General features: G+C 37.4%; 1 protein-coding gene across 2 annotated transcripts; it reads right to left on the reverse strand.

Annotated features, from left to right (window-relative positions):
- Positions 1–2,909: 2,909 nt before the first annotated feature.
- Positions 2,910–16,213, reverse strand: LOC146576154 (nuclear GTPase SLIP-GC-like). Of its 2 annotated transcripts, none has more exons than XM_085271225.1 (23): positions 15,543–16,213; positions 13,713–13,794; positions 13,429–13,541; positions 12,647–12,688; positions 12,500–12,538; positions 11,549–11,573; positions 11,305–11,391; positions 10,909–10,996; positions 9,683–9,899; positions 9,340–9,561; positions 8,019–8,225; positions 7,751–7,926; positions 7,051–7,144; positions 6,881–6,968; positions 6,642–6,763; positions 6,226–6,399; positions 5,985–6,139; positions 5,739–5,856; positions 5,498–5,606; positions 5,266–5,396; positions 4,967–5,048; positions 4,685–4,790; positions 2,910–4,400 (listed from the first exon to the last, which is right to left on the reverse strand). In XM_085271225.1, the coding sequence occupies exons 2-22, from the start codon at positions 13,777–13,779 to the stop codon at positions 4,705–4,707; spliced, it is 2,442 nt and encodes an 813-aa protein (XP_085127351.1). In that variant the 5' UTR covers positions 13,780–13,794; positions 15,543–16,213; the 3' UTR covers positions 2,910–4,400; positions 4,685–4,704. The 2 variants fall into 2 exon arrangements, with proteins under 2 accessions (XP_085127351.1, XP_085127352.1); XM_085271226.1 differs by lacking the exon at positions 15,543–16,213 and adding an exon at positions 13,930–14,237.
- Between the last annotated feature and the right edge of the window lie 11,109 nt (positions 16,214–27,322).

Genomic DNA, 27,322 nt, shown 5'->3' on the forward strand with positions numbered 1-27,322 from the left:
GACCAACTTTACACAAACATCACATTGGGGAGACATGTCAGAAAGGTAGGCTGATAGGAAAAAAAACAACGAAAATACAAAACATGAGGTAAGAGGAGGAGAAAAAAAACTCCACTCAGACTGAGCTCCTAGTGGGAGAACAGTTTGATAACAGAAAAAACACCTCAGCACAAAAAGCACACGACACCATAGAAACACAAGACAAGCAACAGGGGCGGGTAAAGGGTAAGAGAGAGCCGGTGTAGACAGCGCATCCGGTCCTGCAGCATGTCTGCGCTGGTCCAGTTGACTGCCATCTTCCCTGGTAGGGCACAAGCATCGAAGGCGTTTGGAAAGTAATGCACACGAGACAAGACAAGGACATAGAGGCTAAGCAGGGAAGATAAGGGTAAGGAGGAGAGGAGAAAAGTGCGACCGCCTTCGCTGAGAGCCAAAGAGGCCCCATCTTATCTCAATGACCTTGTAGTACCATATCACCCTATTAGAGCACTTCGCTCTCGCACTGCAGGCCTACTTGTTGTTCCTAGAGTATTTAAAAGTAGAATGGGAGGGAGAGCCTTCAGTTTTCAGGCCCCTCTTCTGTTGAACCAGCTTCCAGTTTTGTTTGGGGGGACACTATCTCTACTTTTAAGATTAGGCTTAAAACTTTCCTTTTTGCTAAAGCATATAGTTAGGGCTGGACCAGGTGACCCTGAATCCTCCCTTAGCTGCAATAGATGTAGGCTGCCGGGGATTCCCATGACGCATTGAGTTTTTCCTTTCCAGTCACCTTTCTCACTCACTATGTGTTAATAGACCTCTGCATTGAATCATACCTTTTATTAATCTCTGTCTCTCTTCCACAGTATGTCGTTATCCTGTCTTCTTTCTCTCACCCCAACCGGTCGCAGCAGATGGCCCAGCCCCTCCCTGAGCCTGGTTCTGCCGGAGGGTTCTTCCTGTTAAAAGGGAGTTTTTCCTTCCCACTGTCGCCAAAATGCTTGTCATATGATTGTTGGGTTTTTCTCTGTATCTATTATTGTAGGATCTACTGTACAATATAAAGCGCCATGAGGTGACTGTTGTTGTGATTTGGCGCTATAAAAATAAAACTGAATTGAATTGAATATATGGATGGGTTGTCATTTTGGAAGTTGCTGTTTGTGTGAAAGACTAGACAATAAACTAATGTTGTTTTTTGCTCAGTCAAGTCAGAGTTATGTCTGCTGTTTTCTGCACAACACTGGGTTGTCAGACACAGATTGCATGAAGTTATCAATTTGACTCAATTGCAGGCTGATATTAGACTTAGAAATCCGAAGTTGCCTATTGTGTGAATGTGAGTATAACGGTCTGTCTCTGTGTTGGCCCTGCGATAGACCTGTTCACCCCGCCTCTGGACTGCTGGGATAGGCTCCGCCCACCAGGCAGAGTGACTACAATACCCCATCAGCCTTTTACGGCTGAGAGCTCATCAAGAATGATAAAAAAATAATAAAATCATGCCCATATACTTCACTGTAAATTTACTATTGTTATCATTTATACACAATTTTTAATAGTCTTCACAGTCTCCTTTTACATCAACAGTCTTGCTGCCTTACGTTTTTGAGGTTGAGATACCAAAATATGAAAAAAAAATACTATAATACAAAATGCATTGAGAAATATTTCATACTTTATACTTAAATTAGCCTTTATTACTTACGTGAGGCAGTATCAGTTTATACTGTAAATAAGCATGAGAGGGTGAACATGTTATGCTTCATATAAAGAACAACAAAATAAACAACAAAATAAACTACCACAGCTATGCAGATGACACACAAATATATATCACAATGTCACCAGGAGACCGAGGCCCTGTACAGGCTCTCGGTAAATGCATTGAGGAAATTAATGACTGGTTGTGCCACAATTTTCTCCAGCTAAACAAAAACAAAACTGAGGTAATAGTCTTTGGCGCCAAAGAAAAACGATTACAGGTCACCAGAGAACTTCAATCTATACACCTAAAAACCACAAACCAGGCGAGAAATTTGGGTGTAGTGATGGATGCAGACCTAAACTTAGAAAAACACATTAAGACAATAACAAAGTCAGCTTACTATCACCTCAAGAATATTTCAAGGATAAAAGATCTGATGTCTCAACAGGACCTGGAAAAACTAGTCCATGCATTCATCTTTAGTAGGCTTGATTACTGTAACAGCATCTTTACAGGTCTACCTAAAAAATCAGTCAGACAACTACAGCTCATTCAGAACTCTGCTGCTCGAGTCCTCACTAAGACCAAAAAAGTGGACCACATCAGTCCAGCTCTGAGGTCTTTACACTGGCTGCCTGTCCGTCAGAGGATAGACTTTAAAGTTCTGATGCTGGCCTATAAAGCTCTGAATGGTTTAGGACCAAAATACATCAGTGACCTCCTGACCCAGTATGAACCATCCAGATCCCTCAGGTCATCTGGATCCGGTCTTTTATCAGTTCCCAGAGTCAGAACCAGACACGGAGAAGCTGCATTCAGCTTTTATGCTCCTTATATCTGGAACAAACTCCCAGAAAGCCTCAGATCAGCTGAAACACTCAGTTTATTTAAATCCAGGTTGAAGACTCACCTATTCTCAGCTGCATTTGAATAAAGCACCAAATCCACACTTTTAAGCTTAAATTTCAAAACTTACATTTAACTACTGATTTTATCTATTGTTCTGATTTTATCTGTTTTGATTTTATATACTGTTGTTTGTTTGTTAATTAGTTTGTTTGTTTGCTTGTTTTAATCAATTTTAAATCATGCTTTTTATTTGTTTTTGTTTCTAATGTCTCTGTAAAGCACTTTGAATCACCTTGTTGTTGAATTGTGCTATACAAATAAACTTGCCTTGCCTTCAACACATCTGTGAATCATTCAGAAAAATGGAAGAAAATGTTGATGAAAGACTGATATTTATTCTGGTTCTTTAAAAAAAGATGATTTTCCTTTAAAAAAATAAAAGAAAACAAAACAAACAAAAATAACAACAACAAAAAAACAATGCCCCTAAGAGTAAGAGTAATGGGGGTTACAGCCAATTCAGGGACTTATATCAAAGACTTTAAGCATTGAAAATGTATTCACAGAATTAAAATAACATCTGGTTATAATATTATGAGTAAGGGTGTACAACTGTTTTTAATTTTTATTACTTATATTTTAAAAACTGAACTTGAACAAAAATGACTGGACATGGCATTTCAGGATATTGCATTGCATTAAAAACCCAAACAAAAGTATAATTGATTTCTAAGGTAAATTGGGGATTCAGATTGTAAGACACGCTTTTAGAAATAATGTGATAATATATTTTCATACAAAATACACTCAGTTCTTTTGTGGGGACTCAAATGGCACAGGATACTTGGAAAGACCTGCAACAACAACAATGGCTGTTAGGTGTGACAGAGGTGCACCTTAGACAAACTCAAATTCTGTCAACAGCACACTATGTTGTCAAAATATCACAACAGAGTCCACTGATACTACTACCAAAACTATGTTCATATAATAATATTTTTTGTGAAGAATAAACATAGATGACAGGTCAGAAAGATTGTAGGGAACAAGAAAGCAACAATTAAAAGAGCATGACAAGAAGTGTGAATGTGTCCTTGGAAAAAACCCCCAGAAACTTTAAGTTTTACAAATAAATTTATGACTAGTTGTGTTTTTCATACACAAATCCATCTTATCCTAATTCAGATATTGTTTTTAAGAAAACGCACCCTCTGCTGTGGCTCTAATGTATGAAAACCTGTCAAAAACACATATTTGTGTGTGAAAGGTTGAGATGAAAAACTATTATCTCATAATAAAAAATCTTAAATCAATGGTCTGGATGACTTGTTACCTTTAAATATTTGTAGGTAAATACAATCACAGTTTTAATTGTAATTTTAGATAAAATACATTGATGTTCCTTTTAATTACAGGGGAATTACGCGTTAGTTGTGGGCTGTATTATAAAGTGTTGCCATGTTTTTACCTTCTGTGATAAGTAGACTGATTTTACATGTACTGAAATGTACTATATAATTGTCATTGTCATCTGAATGAACCATAACTAAACTCATGAAATAAAAGCATTAAAGTAGATCAAAACATATATGTAGAGTGATGTGAATCTCTTTCAGTTTTTCCTCCAACTTCTCTGCTAGCCTCAAGATTTAAAACATTAAAAGAGACAGATGTCTTACAGAAATAAAAATCCAGAATCACTTATGACATTCACAAAATCAAAGTCAAATGTCACCAAAGACCAAATAAAAACAACTGAAAAGGATTGAGACCAAATCGGATGTTTTCTTTGTTTTAAACAGCACTTCCTCTGGTAAGACCTGTTTGTGTCCAGGCTTCTGCAGTTTCTACCTGGTCAGCAACTCTGAAACATTAAAAAAAGAGAGCAAAGGTTTGACAATAAACAATAACCAATGAACATAATATAATTTCTACATTTTTAAAATCGTAATATTGCTTGTAAAACTCCTCACACTAAAGAATACTAATGGCTATAATTAGTTTAAATGTTGAATTGCAGATTCCCCTAAAATGGACTCATTGCAGCCTCTGAGCTGATCATCATACTTTGGCTTAAAATAATTGTTAACATTGTTAAGAGCAAAAATTCTTTATTTTTTGTAAAATTTTTAATATTTAATGTAATACCATTGATAACATATTAGGAGTTAGCCAGTAAGGGACACTTCATCATCTGGAGTGCCTGGAAGTTCATCATAACGTTTCTTCACCATATCAAGCTCTGTTGAAACATCTGAAAAACAAATTTGAATTTTTGTGAATCAGTAATTTATAAGTTAATTTAAAAAATAGATAAATAGTTACACAGACGAAGTTATCAGGTGCAAGATTGCAAAGATAAAGAGAAAAGGACGGAAGCATTATCAAGCACTTGGAACCGATGTAATTACAGCAAACTGTCCTGTTTACCTGGGAGTGAGCTCCCATCAGTCTTGAATGAACATTCAAAGGATTCCTTCATAGTAGTCTCCAGAATCTCAAGGATGTCTCTCTAATTTAAAAAAAAAAAAATTGTATTCACTTATCACAGATCAAATATTGTATTAAAGTCATATTAAATTACATTTAGAAATTTCTCAGACTTCATTTAAAACATAAATGGAAACATAACTTTTTGTATAAGTCTATTCCAGTTAAACACAGAAAAAGCCTTCAGGTGAGCTATAACAAAATATGGTCATAATACTTCTTCATAAAACAGGACAAACCCTTAAACTGCGTAACTTCTCCAACATGGTATTTTTTGCCTGCTCAAACATGTCCTTTTTTGAGTGCACATGGTTCTTAATAGTCTCCCTCATGTTGTACAGCTGGCCTTCTCCTCTAAATTCTGCAGCCTCTACAATAAGACAGAAAACTCCAATTAGATTCCTCTTGCTGAATAATGATAAATATAAATATGTGTTTTAGTGCCAAGTTGTGAATAATATTATCTCTTACTCTTGTAGCCTTCTTCCATAATGTTCACAATTGTCTCTGTCAGACTGCTGTAGACTTTTTTCTTCTGTTCCCGGATCATTCTGTTCAGTTTTGCCTTAATTTTTTCTTCCTTAGACACAAAACATGAAATACAGATGAACGTCGTTTTAAATTACATCAAGCTATAAAACTAATTTTTCATTTTTTCCTTTTACTGTACTTTACTGTTTGAATTGATGTATAGGAAAGTTTCATCTCTTACCTCTGTCTTGAGAAATCTGAGCTGCAGTTCAGTATTTTTGTACTTTTCAATCAGAGAATCAGTGTTAAGAGAAAAAGTCTTGATGACTCCGTTGAATGCTCCACATTCTGAGTCATTTCTAAAACATGTAAACATTGTGGTTATTAATGGCAGAGTTGGCAAGTTTATATTTGAAAATTGTGATATGTTATAAATTACATATCTTGAATAATATTATGTGACTGTTTAGAACTTGTCTTTTCTTACGGGAAGGTCTTTCTGAATTCTTCATCAATGCTGTCAGTCAGGCATGAAGCCAACTTCATGTTAAGGTTAATTAGGGTCTTGTTCTTTGGTTTGTGGACGCCACCATTCTCAACAACACACTTCAGTACCTTGTGAAAAGCACCACCCTTCTTTCCCTAAAACAAAAAAGAAAACGGAATTATTTAAATACATACTCCTGTAAAACCTGTTGTTTTGTTACACCTAGATTTAAAATACATACGTGATACAAGAAGTTCTTGAGTTTTTCTCCGTATGAACGTTTGGATTTCTCAACGCCATCATTAAGACATTTTTCAAAGGCCGTAATGGTCTCTTCCATTTCTTTGTTGATATTTGCTAGTTGAAGGATCATGTGTCTCTCAAGTTCTGAACACACCTCACCTTTTTTATCATCCTGAAAAATATTTGAAGGAATAAAACCATAAACAAAATACTTATTATTATTTCTTCTCTATAAACTCCACTTGGCTTTAAGTCACTCTACTATAAGTAAAACAGAACGGCAAAAATACAATCAATTGATCACTTAGTAACCTATAAATTAATACATAAAAAAACATAATAAGAAACACAAAGACATTTGATAAATCCCAACATGTAAGCGAATGTTGTTGTATATCTTTTACTTGAACTTACCACTCCTCCGGAGTTGGCTCCTTGAATCAAAGCAAGAATCCCATAAGCTCCACTCACATAGTTTACTGTCTCAGAGTGACAGTCATTGAGATCTTGCAAAAATCCCTGAAGTTTGGGTATTTCTGTTAAGAAGAAATTTCAGTGCCACAGTTTGACATTACGTACTATAATTCAAATTACATAATTCCTCTTTCAGTCAGAGCAAACTAAAACAACATGTGCATCAAGACTTCACCTACCAGTCTCTTCTGGACTTAGATGCTTCCCTTTTAGGAACTCTTTGGAGCTCACTGTGAACACTTTGAAACTGTCGTCAGTGAAGTGTTTCTGCGGAAAAATGATTTAATTTTAAAGCATCTTTGCAACTGTGGAGAGTCTGTATTATTTTCTATCAGCCTATAAAACTCACCTTAATCTTGCTTCGCTTGTTGAATTCTTTCCTTACTCCATCCTTGGCTTGCAGGTTTCTCATTACTATTCGATCATGGATATGAGCTCGTGAACTACAAGAAATGAGCATATCTGTACTGTTACCGTCATCACTATTATCATCACCATCACCATCATTAATTTGGGGCAGGCTGGGCGGTTTTGATTTATTCTTGGCCTTTAGGTGAAAATGTGGGAACCAAGCAGAGCTTTGCCTGACTTTTGCACACCTGTAACTCTTTGTTAACACATAGATTGTATTTAAAGACTGGCTGTGGCAATGTTTCTCTGCCTGATGGTGCTGGTACTCCAGTTTGTTGCCTTCTATTTTTAAATGTCTGGTCTGGTTAATATCCTCTCATACTCCTACTTGCTAACTTGGGTTGTCAGAGCCTCACACCAAAATACTTACCTGTTCACTACAGTCTCCGTCTTTTTTCCTTCCAGCCAGTCATTGAGTACTCTCTCCCAAACTACCACCTTAGGGTGGTGCTCTCCACTAATTCACCAGTTCATTGTATACATTTGTTTCATTAAAAATAAACCTATTGAGCTTCAGTTGTCTGCTTTGCGGGTCCAGTCATATATGATTATATGGCTTTATTTGCTTAATGTATTTATTTTGACTGTTTAAAAAACAAACTCGCAAATATGGGAGTTTGCATGGAAAATGTACTTACAGATCATCTGAATCATCAAGAAGATCAGACTTGGTGCAGATAAAGTGAATTTGCTGACATTCGCCACCATTTCCAATCAGACTACTGACACTTTCCAGGATCCCCCAGGCTGCTTTCTCACATGCTGCTCGATTAATGTCAGTCACAATCCACACAGTAGAACAATCTCCAACTATCTGAAAGGAGAATAACATGTCTCAGTGCTTCATTGAAAGATGACTGTTTACAGACAACACAGTATAAGCAAAGAGCAGTAAATGTGAATTACCCCTTTCCACATCTGATCTCTGCTCTTGTTACAGTCGTCATTTCCAGGAAGGTCCACAAGTGTGACATGCTGGAGAAGAGACTTGTTTGGCACCCTGACAGTCACACACTTCACTAGTGGCCAAAACCACTTTTTTCCTTCATTGCCTTCTCCTTGTTTTGAATCACTTCTTGTGTACTTGACACATTTTGCAGAAAGTTCATTAGCCTGCAATAAATAATAAAAGCAGTGCAGTTTAATTTTAATCCTACAGTTTAAGTGCTTTACAAAAACCATTAAAAAGTCCGTGACATAAAAAAAACGTAAAGAAATTGGATCACTAAAAAAAAAAATATATATATATTTTTAATCATTTTATTTTTTGCTTTTATATTAAACACAGCATGCTTATACAGATTCAACTGAGGACAATTACTACATTTAGCATTTGTGAACTTATAAGTAAAAAAGAAAAAGGAGAAAAAAGAGGAAGAAAAAATTATAACAACATTAACTAAATAAAGAGTAAAATAAAATAAGAAAATTCGCGCAGAGCGTGAGGCATGAATTATGATCAGTTAATTAAGAATTCTAGAAATGGCTACCAAATCGTACAAAAACTCGCCAGTTTCCCCTTTCTATCAAATATTATCTGTTCCACCCTGGCCACAGACACCATCTCATTAAACCACCTTTTAAAACACGGGGCCGAAGAAGACCGCCACTGTAAAAGAATACGTTTCTTTGCAGCCAGCATACCCATTGTAATTATCTGTTTTTGTGAAAAGGAAAAACAGATTCGATTGATGCAAATGATCCAATTATAGCCAGTGTACCACAAGTGGTACTTTTTTCCTAAATTGGTTTGAAAACCACGTAAAAATCTGGCTCCAAAAAGCTTTAAAGACAGGGAAATGCCAAAATAGATGTGCAAGGGAACCTTCGTCAATTTTCGATTTAAATGATCAGATTGTGTCATGTTCAAGCTTCCCCTTGCGTTATATTGGATCAAGACTGAGGAGAAATTCAGGTCATGTGAAACCCTTTTTAAAACAATCAACCATTTGATAGTTTTGAGTAAGTCTCTAATTATCATTCGACAGACAGAAATAAAGAAAGAAAAAAACTGTTTTTGGTGTTTTGTGTTTTTTGGACTTTTGGATCTATGCTGCATTTTGTTTTCAGAAGTGAGATGTGTTTCCAATTCGTAATCTTTTGTTAATTTGGTCAGTTCCCTTTTGTGTCCAAGATGTCCTAGTTTCACCTGTGTCCCCTTCCCAGCATCCCCAGTGTGTAGACTATCATGGCTGTCTGTTATAGTAGCAATATGAGTTTGTCTTACTGATTCACATCTCAAAATCTTTCGCCTGGATTGGAGAAATTCTGGAATTTCTTTGAAATATTTGTTCTCCATGAGGTTTTCAGAGGACTTTTCTTTCCATTCTTCTCCATAAAGTGCTGTCAGCTTTTCAACAGCATCACGATAATCATCATCGCCTTCCTTGTCCTGATCTTCATTATTGTCAAGAAACTGACGAAATGACCACAACTCATCTTTCCACTCCTACAAAAATAGATGACAAGCCATTTATTGGAGGCATGTACCCAGCCTTAAGCTCCAAGAACTGCACTATAACAAATGATTTAGTTTTAAGTACAAATCAAACTTTGAGAATTCATTTTACCTCCTTTGTGATGAACTCAATTTCTGCTTCATACTTTGTGCTACGTGTGTTAGCTTCCACTTTGATCATGACTGAGGTGCAGGCATTGATGCTTCCTGAAGGTAAAAGATTCTTCTCTTTGATGATGGCATTTATCAAAGAGCTCTTTCCAGCCCCAGTTTTACCAAAGACACCAACCAGCTCCCTCTTGTCTGTCTCCAAATCACTGATCTTTTTCCTGTTGAACAAGATTTTAAAGATGGGTTAATTGATTCAGTCATGAAAACATTTTTAAGCATGCTTCAAAAGGTTTAAAAGAGAGTTTTGTTATTTTTAATAGTAATCACTACTAGGTATTTCAGTTTTATAGACTCGCTCAACTAATTGTTTACTGTATGTTGTTTTGATCTACACCTTTTTTGTGACAGCTAAAGTGAAAATGTTTCCTTCAAGAGTTGGTAGATACCGGGAACAGGAAAAAAAATGTAGCTAAGTCACCAAAACTTCCTAAAAATATCAGTCTTTGTTGGTCTTAAATTGGAAAGTTTTAGTTTACTACCGAATCATTCCGTCATCTATAATTGTGCGGCTGTAAGTCAAAAGTATGATGTAAAAATAACTAAACAAAGTCAAAGGAGCTTGCAAAGAAAAGCGTCTGGACTTCTTTAAGTTGCTTGAAGACGTTTCACCTCTCATCCGAGAAGCTTCTCCACTTCTCGGATGAGAGGTGAAACGTCTTCAAGCAACTTAAAGAAGTCCAGACGCTTTTCTTTGCAAGCTCCTTTGACTACGATGACCTGGATGACTGAGAACCTTCACAGACAACTAAACAAAGAACCAACACGTCAAACAGACTGACACAAGAAACTAATTGGTGACTATTGAACCAAAAGGGTTCATGTTCAGGCAGCACGATGGCATGATGGCACTGTTGTCTCACACCACCATCTGGTTGGGGGCATTTTTGTTTTGAGTTTACGTGTTCTCTCTGTGTTTGCCTCGGTTCTCTCCAGGTACTCTGGCTTTCTCCAACAGTCCAAAGACGTGCAGTTAGTGCATTTAGGTTAATTCATCTCCGTGTGACTAAATTACACATAACTAGCAGCTTCTGAGGATGTTTTACAGATATTTTGTGCATTTTTGCTTTCTTTAAAAACAAACTCTGTGATTTGTTAGTGAAACTGTCACGCAATCAGGAGTGGAACCAGGCCCATACATTACAAAATATGAAAAAAATTAATACTCACTTCAAGAAAGCACTGAGTTTGTCTTGGTCATTTAGTCTGGCATGTACAAATGTCATGATGCTTTTCACATCAGACAGTATGATTGATTCTGTGGACAAAAAAGTAAAAAACTATTTAGAAGGAATTATAGACTAGAATAACCAGAAAATGTAAAATCTCATGTTAAAAAAACAAACCTGTGTGAATTAGAGTATATCAGGATCATAATATGACCACTTACCAATCATACTTAGTATACCATGCATCATGTGACTGTTACATTTTGACAACAGGCCAAAGAAAAAGTAATTTCTAGCATCAAAGATGAAACTGGCATGTTGGGAAAATTGTGCTGCACAGAGGTTTAACCCTATAGTGGCTTAAACTGTGACACTGTTTAGAAAGAAACATAAATACCTTCAAATCCTGGCATAGACTGACACTGTCGCTTAGCTGGTGACTGCAACCTGCTGGCATCACTTTGAAGGTCTGATTTTCTCTTTCCTGATTGGATAAAAACAACAAAAAATAATAAGAAAAGAAAAACGTCTTTCTCTCAGTAAATCTATTCTTAGTAAAGTTATGTAGATTGCAAAAAATATTGGTGCCTTTAAAACAAAGACTAATATGAGATGCAATAAATACGATGCATGTGTCTCACCTGTATCACTTGTGGATGGCAAGACCTGAGGATGAATATGAGTTATACAGGAAATTATTACTATTTGCATTGGCATTGCTCTTTAACAGCATTTAAAGGACACTAATGTACAAGTTCTCCATGTTTTCAACTAGCAGACTGATGAAGAGTACATTACGCCCTCCCATTACCCTCTTCTTATGCTATGAGACAATTCTTTTACATAATTAAGTTTTGGTGGCAGATTTCTGTTCTCGTGTATTAATCACATGTTTAATCATATCACATTAGTAATAGTAATATCACTTTAGTATAGCAAGAGCACTCCTGTCACTTAGTTGTATGCATGTGCACTAGAAATGAGCCCTGTGCTCTACACACACACACTGACACAGTGGGGCCATTGTTAGTTCATGGGAGACGTTAAACAGATAGTGAGACTCCCTCTCCTTTTCAGGGATGTAAATCTTTAGGTGACGGTTAAGCAGAAAGCAAGGTTATAATTCTCTCTGAGAGGGAGAGGGTTTTAAGCATGAGGCTGATGGTATAGCCTCCCCGTGAGAGGGGCCAACATGTAAGAGTTTGTGGAGTGTCTTTGTCTGTCTCTGGGTATATAAGATGTAAGGGCGGTGGCCACGATTCAGAGATGATCCTAGTGGTTTGGCTGGGATGCTTCTATCCACATTGCAATGTGTTTATTACACCCTTTTCAAAACGCTCAATGGGTGTGTTGCAGGTTATTGTCAAAATTTCCACAACAAAGTCCCAGTCATGAAGACCTACAGAGACGGTTAGCGAACCCCTAGCTAGGGCAAAATGTATATTTCCCAACCCAACCTATGAATTAGGTTTTTAGATTCAGTCATTTATTGGTTTCTGTAGAGAGTGGTCAGTTTCTATAGACCAGAGGATGGAGCTTTACTTTGTCTCAGGTAGTTGGCCTAAATGTCTGAAATTCAGTATAACCCTTACCTGAACCACATCAGCTGCTTCTTCATGCTCCTGTTCACACTGCAGATAAAAGTGCAAAGCAGTGTTTAATATTAACCTCTTAAACGTGTATTAAAATTGTATTTGTCATATGGACATTTAAGAACTTTTCCCTTCACATTTACTTACTTGAACAGAATTGACTGTTTCCCGATTTGAGTTTTCTTCTTCCTACAACAGTAAAATCAGTTCAAATCTATATTAGTTAAGAATTAATAAAATTACTCTACAAATAATTACTGCCAGTGAGACGCTGTCGAACACCAGTGGGTCATTTGGTGTTCCCTCTCCATGGTAGACTATCACTTCTTGTTCCAACGCAGAGTGGTATTTTTGTGTAGCTTATCTGTGTAGCCAGTCTAATTAAAAACGTATAGATAGCGTATTTCATAGTGTTATCTTCATGCACTCTGTGTATTCACTCACTGTGCCATCAGGGATTCGCTAGCTTAGCTTGGCCTGTAGCCAACTCACTAGCAGCATGGCCCTTTCACCTGTACCTCCTGCACTTTCTTGCTCATTGTGTCAGATTACTTTTGTTACTTTTGTGCTTAATTACTCCTTAGCCTCCTTTAGCAATAATGATACTATTTGTAGACTATTTGCAGCTCTGGAGGCCAGGATCACAGAATTGGAGACTCTGCTTCGCACCCTTAAACATCCCATAGCTAGCAAGGCCCCTTTAGCCCAGCAAAGCAGTGTTTAATATTAACCTCTTACTACTGTTTCTTGATTTCTTGATTTGTGTTTATTTCTTCCTAGCACAACAAAAACATTTCAGTTTTAGTAAAGAATTAACAAAAATGACACTACATATTATTACCGCCAGTACATTTTTAATATTCTGATAATTCTAACAACAGTTCACCTCCGAACACTCAAATAAAAATGTTGTTAAAAAACGTAATTACCTTTAACAGCTTGAGGTTCTTCTTGAATTTCACTCTTGGTCCAGCTTTTGGGATCAAATTATCAATTTCTCGATCATCAAGGACACGCAGACTTTCTGCATCGATTTGTTCATCTGTAATTAAAAATAAAGTTACAGAGATAAAGATTATTCTCAACTTGCTTTAGAAATTCTTGTTCAATGAGTGACAAAGCAATGGGCATAGTTATATGAGCTGTTTCACAGTTAACAGATCACATCAGGATCAATATCTGTACCGATCATGGATTCACGTTAATACTTTACCTTTAAATTTCTCCACCCACTCACTTAGCCCCCATTCAGCCAGTTTGTTTCTTACGAAATCATCCATGACAAGGAAGTGAAACTGTAAGATAAACTGTGATGTTTAACCAGACAGTACTGCTTTACAGGTTAGACATTTGTGATCAACTTCTCCTTTAATGCATATATAAATCAGAGACACTGATATCAAATTCAGATTAAAAGTTCAACAGTTCACCTTTTGTTAGAAGTAACGCAGGAAAAGGCTGCTGAGGGAGATAATAATGGATTGGATTTATATAGCGCTTTTCAAAGAACCCAAGGCGCTTTTCAATGCCACTATTCATTCACTCTCGCATTCACACACTGGTGGAGGCAAGCTACGGTTGTAGCCACAGCTGCCCTGGGGCAGACTGACAGAAGCGAGGCTGCCACAGGGTAAAGCAGAACTGAGAACAGAGAAGAGCAGGAAGAGGTGGTGTTTGTGCAGGCCAGATTGGAAGTGACTGAGAGAGGGGGGTAACAACCTCCCCAGACCAATATAATCCAATAGTAAGGTAGTAACTCTATACTGAGTCCTTCAATTACTTGACATTGTAATCCAACACAGCACAAATAGAGAATAAATGTAGTTTGGAAAGGAAGGCACTTTTGTGCTATTTTAATCACATAATCATATGATTATGTGACAAAATAGCACAAAAGTGCTAAACTACATTTATTCTCTATTTGTGTTGTGTTGGATTACAATGTCAAGTAATTGAAGGACTCAGTATAGCGTTACTACCTTACTATTGGATTATATTGACACGACCCAAAGAAGTGCAACTTCCTGCCTGGATGTGCCAATCCTCTGCTCTCTCATTACTCTCAAGATCAGTATTAGAAATTTGCATTGTCTCGGAGTAGAATAATTAGTTAAGTATATTAAGTGATTATTATTATTTAATACATCCTTTGCTTTGCTCCTGCTAAATAGCTTTAATAAAATATTCTGCATTCAAAAAGTCTAAAGTAAAGATCACAGAAAAAGTGGTTGTATGCATGGGCGTGAATGGGGCAAGTTGTCTAAAGCCCAACTTAAGATGGGCAGCAACAGTACCTCAACTGAACATAATGTCACTGGAAACAGAATAATAAAATATTTCTGACAAAATACTTATAGACGGAGTCTGAGTTTGATAGAAAAATACACACAGTTTAAAAACCAAATATAAACAGTTCGGCTAATATGACACTTTTGGTTCAATCCTTTTTTTTCCCCTTCAGTTCTAAGACCTCCACCCATTTTGTGGATGAAAGAGTTATTTTAGCCACAGAACATCTGATATGATTTTCTTGGCTGTGCGGAACAATCAGTTTCAGCTTATACTGTTTATTCTTGTGCTCTGTGTGCAGCTGGGTTTGCTAGTTCACAGACTTTATAGAGCGCATTGGATCATGACAAGAGGAATGCAATGTACACTTTATCTCTTACACCCTAAACCTCCCCACCCCCAACTTCCTGGCGCATCCCACAGCCCTGGAGAATGTACGTTCCAAAATGTTTGCATTGGACTGCAGAACAATGTTGTAGTACTCATGTTTTTAGTAGATTTTCTGTTTCACAGTCAGTAGATCACATCCGTATCAATATCTTCAAATCTCTCCAGCCACTTACTTAGGCCCAGTTTTTTTTCTCCACAAAATCATCCATAAGCAAGAAACTAAAAGATAAACTGTAATATTTCATCAGACAGTACTGCTTGACAAATTAGACTTTGTAATCAACTGGTCCTTAAATTCATTGACTCTAATTCTATATTCAGATAAACTTTTATTGAATTCAAATTAAAAGTTTAAACTACTTACCTTTGGTTTAAAGTAATGCAGAAAAAGACAGTTGACAATAAAATAAATAAATGAACAAAAAGTTAAAAAAAAAAATAAAAACAAAATGCAGGGAGGCACACACTGGAACAGGGTGGAAAAAAAAATCTAGCAAAAAGCAAAAGTCCAAAAACAAACTGGGACTCGGTTTTGCAAAAAGTGTAGTTCACTGTTTGGCAAGTGAAAGTGGATCGCTACATATAATACAACGCTAAATCTAGACAGAGTAAAGTGGGTGTGCACGGAAAAGCAGAACTCAGAAAACAAAAAACAGGATAGGGAAGACGCAGAAGTGGTGTTGATGCATGTAGAAAGCGGTTTTGTTTGGTGACAAACAAATCGAATGGATTAAAGTTTACAGATTAAAAACAAAAGACAAGAAATAAAGAACACTGTGTTATATAAGTATTTAACACAAATTAGTGATAAAATCGCACAATTATGTCCCGTTTTCTAAGCTTCATTCCGTACTAACAAACAGAGGCGTCATAAGGATGAGAAAAGTGATAACATGAGCGCTAGAAAAATAGTAAACCGTCAATTACTTTTACTTTTGAAAATATTAACATATTACAATAAAGGGATGTTTGTTTCATAAGGTATTTGACCTTACCACTCCTCTCTTCTAGAATTAATGTCGTTTTGTCATTGCCAACAAATAATGAAATCTAGTCAGAGTCTGACATCGCCTCCCCCCTCCTTATTTCATGATTTGGTTCGGTCCAGTGCGCCAGGCTGAGCGCCAGAGCACTAACAGATCCGGTTCATAAGAGAGAGAGAGACAGATGGAAATAATAAGAAGATAACGAAGTCCATATGAAAGAAACTGCTCGAAATTCCTGGTATTTGTAATGTGTTGTATTGTGGCGGGGAAAGAAACAAAAACAAACAAAGCCAAACAAAGGAAAGCCAAACAATAATGGTTATAAAATAAAATAAAAACCCTGTAGGAGTAAGAAGCAGCTCTGGAAGAAGCATAAGCTTTTTTAATCCCACCCCCTTTCCACCACTACTAATAATCAACACGTTTTCTTCCTATTTATCCATCAGAAATTCTTCCTTACAATTTGTTACATGTGTTTGCTTTTATAACCCTAACACGTCAAAACATATACAAATTTACAGATATATAAAGTTATATAAACATACTTGTGCGTGCGTGCGTGCATCCACACACACACACACACACACACACACACACGTTTTGTTTTTTTTACTGCTTGTTAGACTGAGTCGTGCTGGGACATTGCTTCCGTTCTTCACTTCAGTCCACAATTTCACTCCACACACAGAAATGCAAAAGCTTTTTACTATTGTATGGATACTGGGGTATATTAAATTTAATCCCCCCAAATTGCATGCCCCTTCTCTTTAAGAAAACAATTTTAGAATTTTTTTTATTTTAACAGTGGATGACTCGACCACCTGTCCCAGATTATGTCATCAGTGTCACGGTCTGCTCCGTGGTATTCGTGTAACCCGTGCTTGCTGTCCTCTCCTTCCACAATCCTCCTGGGAAAATACCAGAGGCAAATACACCACACTGCGACAAACTCACACTCACTGACTTCTAGCTGGGAAACTGACGGGAAGTCTCACGAAACAAGCGTCGGAGAGAGCTCCACAACACACCTAAGTAGCTCCCCCGACGAGGCTTGATCAGCTGCAGGTGTGCGTAATGAGCTCCCTCAGGTGTGGCCAGCATCCAGTCTGAACACACCTGCCGGGCCTGATGATGCCTGTAGACCGGTGCTCTGTACACACACACACACACACGCACGCACACACACACGCACGCACACACAAACCAGGAAAACGAGCGACAGCAGCACCAAAAATACACATGTCCATAACTTATTTAATAACCTTGGGTCCCTCAGACCCAGGTCCATGACATAGGTTTAACACACGTGATGGTGGCCCAGAGTCTTTCTTCTCTGGATTGGTGAACTATGCAAAACCTGGCTCCATTAACTCATGTATGTGCCTTACCTTTTTCCCTCGCAACTATATATATTACCCTGGTAATTCTTGTCACTGTAAATAAAGGCACTAAACCTTAACCATTCTGCCATTGAGTCCACTCCGTCCAGTGTTCTTGACATCTCTCGGCATTTAAAGTTTATCTCAATTAATTATTTAGATGTTGCAAAAATATTGCTGCCTTTAAAACACAGATTAATATGAGGTTAAAAAAATAAGATGCGTGTCTCAGCTGGATCCATGTGAATAGTGTCGAGGAGGGAAATTATTTTACTGCTATTGTTAAATAATTGTCATTGCATTAATAATATAATCTGCAGCATGGATATTGCATTCCAAGGTTTAAACAGTGTCTCTTTCAGAAAGACTGAGTTGCAGGCTGACAGGAAGTTGTATGTAGAAAGAAGCAGGAAGTTATTTTGAGCCGCAGGCTAAGACGAGGCTTTAACAATGTAACAGATAGCTTTAAGAAGGCCTTAAGCAGTTATGACTATTTTATACATAATGCATATCTGTGCTTATTAAAGAGTTGGAGCTCGGTCAATTAATTGGGGGTCGGAAGCTTTGTTCGGCGCGATGTTCGGACAATCTATTGTGCAAGTGACTTGGAGCCAGAGAAGGAATTGCAATACAGGCTTACAAAACACTTATATATCAGATCATTTTATATTAAGGTTTTAGTAGAGGTTCTTGGTTAAAACATTTATTTAGTAGAAGACATACACATAGTCTCAGTGAGCTTCTGGTCTGGTAAAAGGTCAGAAGTGTAACAGGTGAATTAAGAAAGAGCATTTGAGGACGAGACACAGACAGTAGGTGAAGAGGTGACACAAAGAGCATGTGAGGTCAACACACACACACACACACACACTTTAAATTAGATTTATTTAGAGGAGAGGTTAGTTATGTTTGGCTGTAACTGCAAAATTGTCTTGGTAAAAGAGGAACCGTTCCTTGTTGTCTCGGCAAGAAAGAGGAACAATTCATTTTAAGATAAGAACGGAAAGTACCAAGCCATGAAAATAGGAGATGATTTTCTAGGTGAAAAGTCATGATGATGTTGATCTGATCTATGTATAAAATGTACCGGTGACGCATGAAGGGGCGTCAGTAAACAAACCCTGATGCTATAAAATATCTGTTCATGCTTTGATTAAGTTGAAGACTACTTCCTGTCTGCGTACAGAGTTGTCTTCCCACGCGTGTATTCATTAAAATCATCGTTTGACTTCACCCGGCCGGATCGGTGTGGTTATTCTTCGATCACCTCTTGTACCCTTCCTCAATAATGAATCTTAACATTTGGGGGCTTCGTCCGGTTATTGAGGAGGGTGAGTTGGAGGTTTAGATGGAGAAATTTGGTGGTCTTGGGTGGTCTGACGGGCAGACATGAGTTCCAGTGGTCTAAGTGAGTGGGCATAAGCCGGCTTATTCAAAAGGTAAGGCACTACCTGTTGAATTATTTCCAAAGTGTGCCAAATTGGACATGATAAAATTTAAGTCTACTCACTGAAGTTACTGGTGGATGTCTGTTTTGATTTTGATGAAAATCTCATGAGTTGAAGCAGTTAGAGTTCTGCTAAGAAGAATGAAGAAATGAAAGCAGTAAAGTCTGCTAAAGCAGTTAGAGTCTGCCAGGAAAAGTTTAAATACTGGGTTGAAGTCCCAAAGAAATTGAGTTAGAGTCTCAAGTAGTTTGGTAGGGAATTGGTTATTGTGTTGGTTAGAGTCCAAATTTGGTCATAAGAGTGGACCTGAGCGGTCATTTTGTGAGTTGGAGTCTCCATTTGACCACTAGGTTGCACCTGCCTCAGTTATACACTTGTTTTGGGTGTTTTACTGTTGTTTCAAAGTATTATAAATTATTCTAGAACGGCAGTTAGAGTCTGCTAGGAAGCGCAGTGCTCAGAGGTAACGCTTGCCAATGCAAAGGACGCTTATGCATTGTCCTCGAAGAGGGATAGTCAGTTGGTCACTGTGGAGCTTGGGGCACTCCAGAATAACTAGGAGTTAGAATCTCCTTACCGTTTGAAACGGTATCTGCGCTTTTTTGGCCAGCAGAAGTGGATTTCGGGCGTGTAACTTTAACTTAACACTTCGAGGTAAGCCTTGGCTGTGAAATGCCAAAAATAGAGCTTCAGGCAAAGTTTGGGTTGGTTGACGCTTTTAAATTGAGTTAGGGATTTTAGAAATGAGGCCAGAAACAGTTAAAGTCTTGATACTGGTTAATTGGTGGGCGGTTATTTTAAATTTGTCTAAATTGGTTAGGCGCTAAAGCTGACAGATCTGACAGTAGTTGTAAATATAAGACGTCGTTGTAATATAGAATAATAAAATTTGGTGTGAGAGATCTCTGTGTGTCGAGTCAGTAATGCACTGACTGCCTGCTGCTATTTTTGGAGGAGTGTGTGTGAGTGAAAATGCAAATGAGTAAGCAGTGAACTGTTTAAGCCACAGTTGGTTTTACAAATACTGCTGCAAACATTGTTGAGTGTGTGTTTCAAATGCCATTTATGTTTATTAGAGGACTATAAATAAAGTTTTGAGTTGCCGTAGTGGATGTATAGTAATTGACTGAGTTTGGATGTAGATATATAAATATATTGAGTGCACTGTATATACTTAAGGCTAATACATCACTTTCAGTAGTAACTGTTCTCCAGCATTAGTTGCTGGTGGGTTTTATTTTTTCAATTTCTTGTGTGTGCGGTGAGAATTAATGGAGGTTTCAATTTTTGTTTGTTTGTTTTTTACTTGCTCTTTTTGATTATGACAAGCATGTCTAAAATACTCTTAGGAAAGTGTGTTGAGTTATATTCCTTAACTCTAGTCACAGTTTAAGTGTGAATGCGGTGACTAGAAGCTTTGACATGATGAATAAAGGTGTGAGAGGTATTTCTTGGGTGATGTAAAGTAGGACGTTTTAAACTTTGAAAGTGTTTTTAATTTGAGAGAGGCATGAGTGATGTTATAAGAGTTTAGTTTATTTAAAAGGTGTGTGTGAGAGGATTATGAAATCATTGTGTGAATGATGCTACATTTTAGGTCAAAAGTTAGTAGAATTACAGAGGGTTTGTAGATTGTAAATACAAAATAAGTTTGATTAGCCTGGAGAAACAGCAAAGCAGCTTGAGCTGCTCTGAGCAGCTGCGTGCGGTGTGTGTGTAATAGGAAATGGTGTGGGTGACAGGAAGTTTGCATGCTCATATAAGGTGATGTGTGAACAGAGGAAGTCTGAGAGAGAAGTGTGTGCGTAGGCAAAATGCAGAGTGTGTGCGTGAAATAAGGGAGTATTGTTTTTACATCAAGGTTTAGTAGAACTAAAGTAGAACGTTACAAACAAACAGATAAATAAGGTAAAATGAAGAGAGAAAATAACTGACAATTACATTAATGAATAGAAAACACACATACACAAAGTGCCATATGTGAAATTATTCTAAACATATGTTTCTGTTGTTACAGCTTCTTGAGAGATGATTCAGTATGCAAATTAGCTGGAGTGTGTGGTGACGAAAGAACTTCCTGAGTGTGTGTGTGACTGTGACTTTCAGGAAGAGGAAGCATAGCAGAGACGAGAAGTGCAGATTGGGGTAGGAAATTTATAGTTTAGTGATATGTTGTTGTAAGGGGGTTTTATGCTGAATTGAAGTATGTTATAGAGCATAAGGGGGTGATTTTTGTGTGCAAATTGAGTGGGTTTAATGGGACTTTTGGTGTATTGAGGAGGTGAAATTATGTGGTGGCAAGACTTGTGTGTTTAAGCTTGTTGAGGTTGTTGTGGTGAGGGGTTGATTTTGTCAGTTAGGTTTGGGGTTGGTGTTTTTGTTTTTAATAAAGGGAGTTTTAGGAAACATGGACATGTCTAAAAAATTGGGCCCATTATTTTGTAACAGTGCACTTAAAGAAAACCTGTCAGGTGATTTTGTTTTGTTTTTATGAGCTAACAATCAGCTCTATTTTTTTTCATTTCTGTTTTAAGCAGGCCTGCAACAGTGAATAACGGCGCTAAAAATTCTTGGAAAGAGCAAATATAAGGGGGCTTTCCAGATTACAATTGGCTGAGGAGAAAGCTACCTGGGGACTGATCAAGGTCGTAAGTCCCTGTAAAAAGGATTTTATGCGAGTCAATCCAGTCCAAAAGCATAAAGAAATATTTTCCTATGGCAAATAAAAAATGACTGAGCTCATTTTGCTGAGGGTGGAGTATCTGATCGTGCGGGAAGCTCCACTATCAGCAAATATATGGTGTGACTGCATGTGAGTGAATGTGTGAGTGAATGTGAGGGTGAATAAACGTGGACAAACAATTTGCTTTTACCAGAAAAATTTTTGTTTTGTTGACTGGGGTTAGATTATGGGATTATAGTATATTGTTGGGAGAATGCCAAATGCTAAAGGGGAAATATTTTTTGATGTAACTCAGTTACCATTAATTGTAGAAACACATGACTGATAACTGTTCTGTTTTAAGTTTATTTTTATGACATAGATTGGATCATGAGTGGGGAAAACTGAGCATTTTTAAGTTTTGTATAGTATCTTGACACATGAAATGTATCAAGATAAAGGGGGGTTTAGGGTTTAATAATTTAATTGTTTAATAATTTAGGATCATTTTAGGACCTTTTGGGTTTTTGATCATTTGGATATGGTAAAACTGAAACTGTTATTTTAAGTTAAGGTTAAAGGATTAAAAGTGAACTTGTCACGGTTTGCGAGGCAAGCCGTGTGGAGTTGTAGAAAAGGACCCAAAAGGCGGCAGCTCTGGTGCAGGTGAATATTTATTTACAACGGTGGGCACAAAACAGCACTGGTGGAAAAAACAAGAAACCGGAAACCTAAACTGGGTAAGCTAATAACACAAACCAGAAACGAGACGCAGGGAGACCGAGGGGAAACAGCACAGACAAACCAGCAACTACCATAACAGAAGACACAACTTAAATACACCCAGAGCACGGGGAGAACACAGACATAACAGGCTGGGGGAAACATGGAATAAACACAAAGAGAGACGAGAGCTCATAAATACACAGAGGGGCACAAGGGGGTAAGAGTCACAAAGGGAAAAAACACTTAGGGAACACCACAACAGGACACCTCAGAAAACCTGGCCTAAATAAGGAGCGAAAATACAAGGAACCAAGAATACTGGGCCAACATGGCCCAGGACCATGACAGAACTGAATCCTGTTTAGAAGATACAATGCCGGTTTTTCAAAGCTGTGAATAATTCTTAGAGGGAAAATTAGTGAGGGTTGAAGGGGTAGAACAGCTTTGATTTCTTTTTGATTTCTAGAAGTAGTGGTTATAATGTAGGCTTACACATACAGATATTATATAGGAGGTATTTTTAGGATAAAAGGGGGAGCTTATAAATAGAAATGATTTTTATACATATTGCATTTTGTGCTTTTAAAGGAGTTGTGGCTCAAATTTGTCTCTGGAGGGTCACGAGCCTTTGGCTAGCGCTATGATTAGCCAATCTACTGTGAGGATAATATGAGTTCATGAAGGATTGCACACGCTTACAGACACAGAGTTAAGAAACACACATGACAGTATTGATTCCAGGCAAAAGGCCTTAAATTCATTTAGCTTTTAACTGAACTTAAAGAAGGACCAAAGAGGAAGGAAAGCATATGTTTTGGTTAAGTCTGATACATTAGAATTAGAAGGTATTGTTACATTAAACGGAGCAAAATGAAATTAGTGTTAACACATAGGAGTTGTTTCAAGGCAGCATTTAGCTATGATGAAATGTATACAGGAGTAATTGCTTATATGCTTAAACTTAATTGATTAAAGTGGTTGTTTTCTTTTGGAGTAGATTAACTTGCAGCAGCGACAACTTGTGCACAGGATGTTGATGATCAGATAAGGGAAAATAGAGCGAGCAACCGGACGTGAAACCAGCGCTTAAAAGAATTTTAAAGTGATGAGTAACGTTGAAGAGTATACATAAATACAAGTCAATAAGTTAAGAAGATAATTAGGATCAGGCTTTTGATTAAAGAGTCCCAGATAGGATAAGTTAGGGAGATGCAAGAGAAGGTGTTTTGTTTCCTTTGCAGAAGATCGATCTCGGCGACCACAGGAGGGGCGAGGATCCTGGAGATCTCGAGGTTCGAGACCACCAGAGAGGGTCTGCGTGAGGACACAATGTATTGTGACCTCTGGTGTTCCAGAGGTCAAAAGGGGGAGTGTCGAGGAGGGAAATTATTTTACTGCTATTGTTAAATAATTGTCATTGCATTAATAATATAATCTGCAGCATGGATATTGCATTCCAAGGTTTAAACAGTGTCTCTTTCAGAAAGACTGAGTTGCAGGCTGACAGGAAGTTGTATGTAGAAAGAAGCAGGAAGTTATTTTGAGCCGCAGGCTAAGACGAGGCTTTAACAATGTAACAGATAGCTTTAAGAAGGCCTTAAGCAGTTATGACTATTTTATACATAATGCATATCTGTGCTTATTAAAGAGTTGGAGCTCGGTCAATTAATTGGGGGTCGGAAGCTTTGTTCGGCGCGATGTTCGGACAATCTATTGTGCAAGTGACTTGGAGCCAGAGAAGGAATTGCAATACAGGCTTACAAAACACTTATATATCAGATCATTTTATATTAAGGTTTTAGTAGAGGTTCTTGGTTAAAACATTTATTTAGTAGAAGACATACACATAGTCTCAGTGAGCTTCTGGTCTGGTAAAAGGTCAGAAGTGTAACAGGTGAATTAAGAAAGAGCATTTGAGGACGAGACACAGACAGTAGGTGAAGAGGTGACACAAAGAGCATGTGAGGTCAACACACACACACACACACACACTTTAAATTAGATTTATTTAGAGGAGAGGTTAGTTATGTTTGGCTGTAACTGCAAAATTGTCTTGGTAAAAGAGGAACCGTTCCTTGTTGTCTCGGCAAGAAAGAGGAACAATTCATTTTAAGATAAGAACGGAAAGTACCAAGCCATGAAAATAGGAGATGATTTTCTAGGTGAAAAGTCATGATGATGTTGATCTGATCTATGTATAAAATGTACCGGTGACGCATGAAGGGGCGTCAGTAAACAAACCCTGATGCTATAAAATATCTGTTCATGCTTTGATTAAGTTGAAGACTACTTCCTGTCTGCGTACAGAGTTGTCTTCCCACGCGTGTATTCATTAAAATCATCGTTTGACTTCACCCGGCCGGATCGGTGTGGTTATTCTTCGATCACCTCTTGTACCCTTCCTCAATAATGAATCTTAACAATAGCAAAAGCAGAGGATGAAATTCAGTTATACAGGAACTTGTCACTGTTTGCATTGGCATTGTTCTATAACAAAATTTAAAGGACACTAAAATACAAGTTTTATAATCAACAAACTTAAATGCAGTCATGTTTTCAACCAGCAGACTGATGAAGAATAGATTATAACTCCATTGTTTTTAGTAAACACCTGTGATCCTATGAGACAAATCTTTTGCATAATTATGTCCCAGTCACACAGACTTGATTGATGGTTAGCGAAGGGCATATTCCCCAACCCCCTATGAATTAAGTTTTTAGATTCAGTCATTTATTGGTTTCTGGAAGGTTGCCAGGGGGCTCACTGACAGTCTGTATAAGCAACAGACTGGACCTCTACTTTGTCTCAGGCAGGCTTATTATACTGCAGTATAATCCTTACCTGAACAAATCAGTTGCTTCTTCATACTCCTGTTTACACTGCAGATAAAAAGTGCAAAGCTGTGTACAATACTGAGCAGACTTTAAGATGTATTCAAAATGTAAAATAAATAAATTAAAAAAATAATGTAATTTGTTGTATAGATACTTTTGTAGATACTGAATCAGAAAGAAAAACTTTTTTTTAACTTACTTGAAAAGACATGTTGACTGTTACCTGATTTGTGTTTTGTGGTAAAATGAAATCGCAAAACCATATTAAATTTTTCAAAATTACACTACAAATTATTTCAATGTTACAGTTTTGTAATATACAGGTAATTCTAACAAAAATCAGCAGTTAGTTACTTTTCACAGCTTGAGTTTCTTCTTGAATTTCACTCTTGGTCCAGCTTTTTTGATCAAATTTTCAATCTCTCGATCATCAAGACAATACAGACTTTCCTTGTCAATTTGTTCAGCTGTAATTAAAGATTCAGTTGCGAAATGAAGAATTGTTCTTAACTACTTCAGAAATTGTTTTTTAAATTATTTTTAAAGAGTGAAATAGCTATGGGAACAGAAAACTTTCATTTTTCTGTCTTGACCTCAGGACCTGGCGTTCACATATTGGGACATCACATTTTGGGTTATCTAGACCACAATACTAAATTTTGCTCTTTCAAATGAGCCACATTGCTCAAAGGGGCACAACTGCTATTTTTCATTTTGTTTTTATACTCAGGAAAAATGTTGCTGTGTTCAGACACCAAATAAAGAGTTTTGCACATCATTACTCAATTGTGACTTTATAGTGTTCAATAGAACACTATAAAGTCAAATAGCAAAGAAAAATTTTAAATGCAATCCATGAAAGAGTTCGGGTCTTAGGAGATTAACACATTTTGTGTAGTATGAAAAAATATCTCAAGCGTTTTTGTACTCTGAATGGAAAATGTTAAGGCCGTGGGATGTAGGGTAATGGGATTGCTGCAGCATGCAAAAAATAGATAGATAAGATGTTTGAAACACTATTCCAGATGTTATTTTTGCCTAAAATGTTAGATTTAATGTGTGATTAAATGAGTAAAAATAACCTGTGAACTCATCTGTCATGAACGCACTGACCTCCACCAGGTTTGGATTGGTGAATACTAGAGTGCTGAGTAATAAAACTTTTATCTTAAAGGATTTATTTATGACCCAAGGACTGGATTTCCTCTGTATAACTGAGACATGGTCAAGGGCCGGTGAGTCCAGCGTTTTCCCAGATCTCTTACCAGATGACTTCTTTTTAAACTCTCCTCGAATATCAGGCATAGGAGGAGGCCTAGCGATTGTTTTTAAGCAGTATAAATGTAAACCACTGTCCTTATGAACATCACCTAGTAACTTTGAACTGAGTGTGTTTGAGCTAGGTCGCTCTCACACAGTGCTCTGTGCTGTGGTTTACAGACCCCCCAAATACAATAAGGACTTCTTGAATGACTTTTCTGATCTGTTGGCTGAAATTATGCCAGAATACGATCATGTCCTTAATGTTGGGGACTTCAGTATTCACATGTGCTGCCCTGACAAGCCAATGGCAAAGGACTTTTTAAATCTTATCGATTCCGTTGATCTTGAGCAACCTGTGTCTGTGCCTACACAAAAATACGGGCACAAGTTGGATCTTGTTTTAACTCATGATTTACCTGTCTCTAACTTAGAAGTTTGTGATATTGTCCTCCTCCTGTTGTTGCTCGGTGCTGGCGTATTTTTAACCCATCCTCTGCTGGTAAGTTCTCTGTTGTTTTTAATCAGAACTGCAGACTTCCTGATTCTGTATATAATGATTCAGAAGAGCTGAGCACACGGTTTTAGTCAGTCTGCCAAACCGTTTTAGATTCGGTGGCCCCCTTTAAGCTTAGGCAAGTTAAAGCCAAATCTGAACCCTGGCTGAATGAAGACACCCGTGCTGCCAGAAGAAATTGTAGGAGAGCTGAACGTAAATGGAAGCAGGATAAACTTCAGGCGTCATACCAAACATTACAGAATTACTGAAATTCTTATCAGAAAACTGTAAAAGATGCTAAGAGGAAACATTTTGCTGCTATTATTCAGACAAATTGCCGTAAGCCTCA

The sequence above is a fragment of the Mchenga conophoros genome, linkage group LG4, assembly GCF_057382185.1.
Source record: "Mchenga conophoros isolate Kocher_MC1m ecotype Shallow Benthic linkage group LG4, M_conophoros_male_GT1.1, whole genome shotgun sequence".
NCBI lineage: Eukaryota > Metazoa > Chordata > Actinopteri > Cichliformes > Cichlidae > Mchenga > Mchenga conophoros.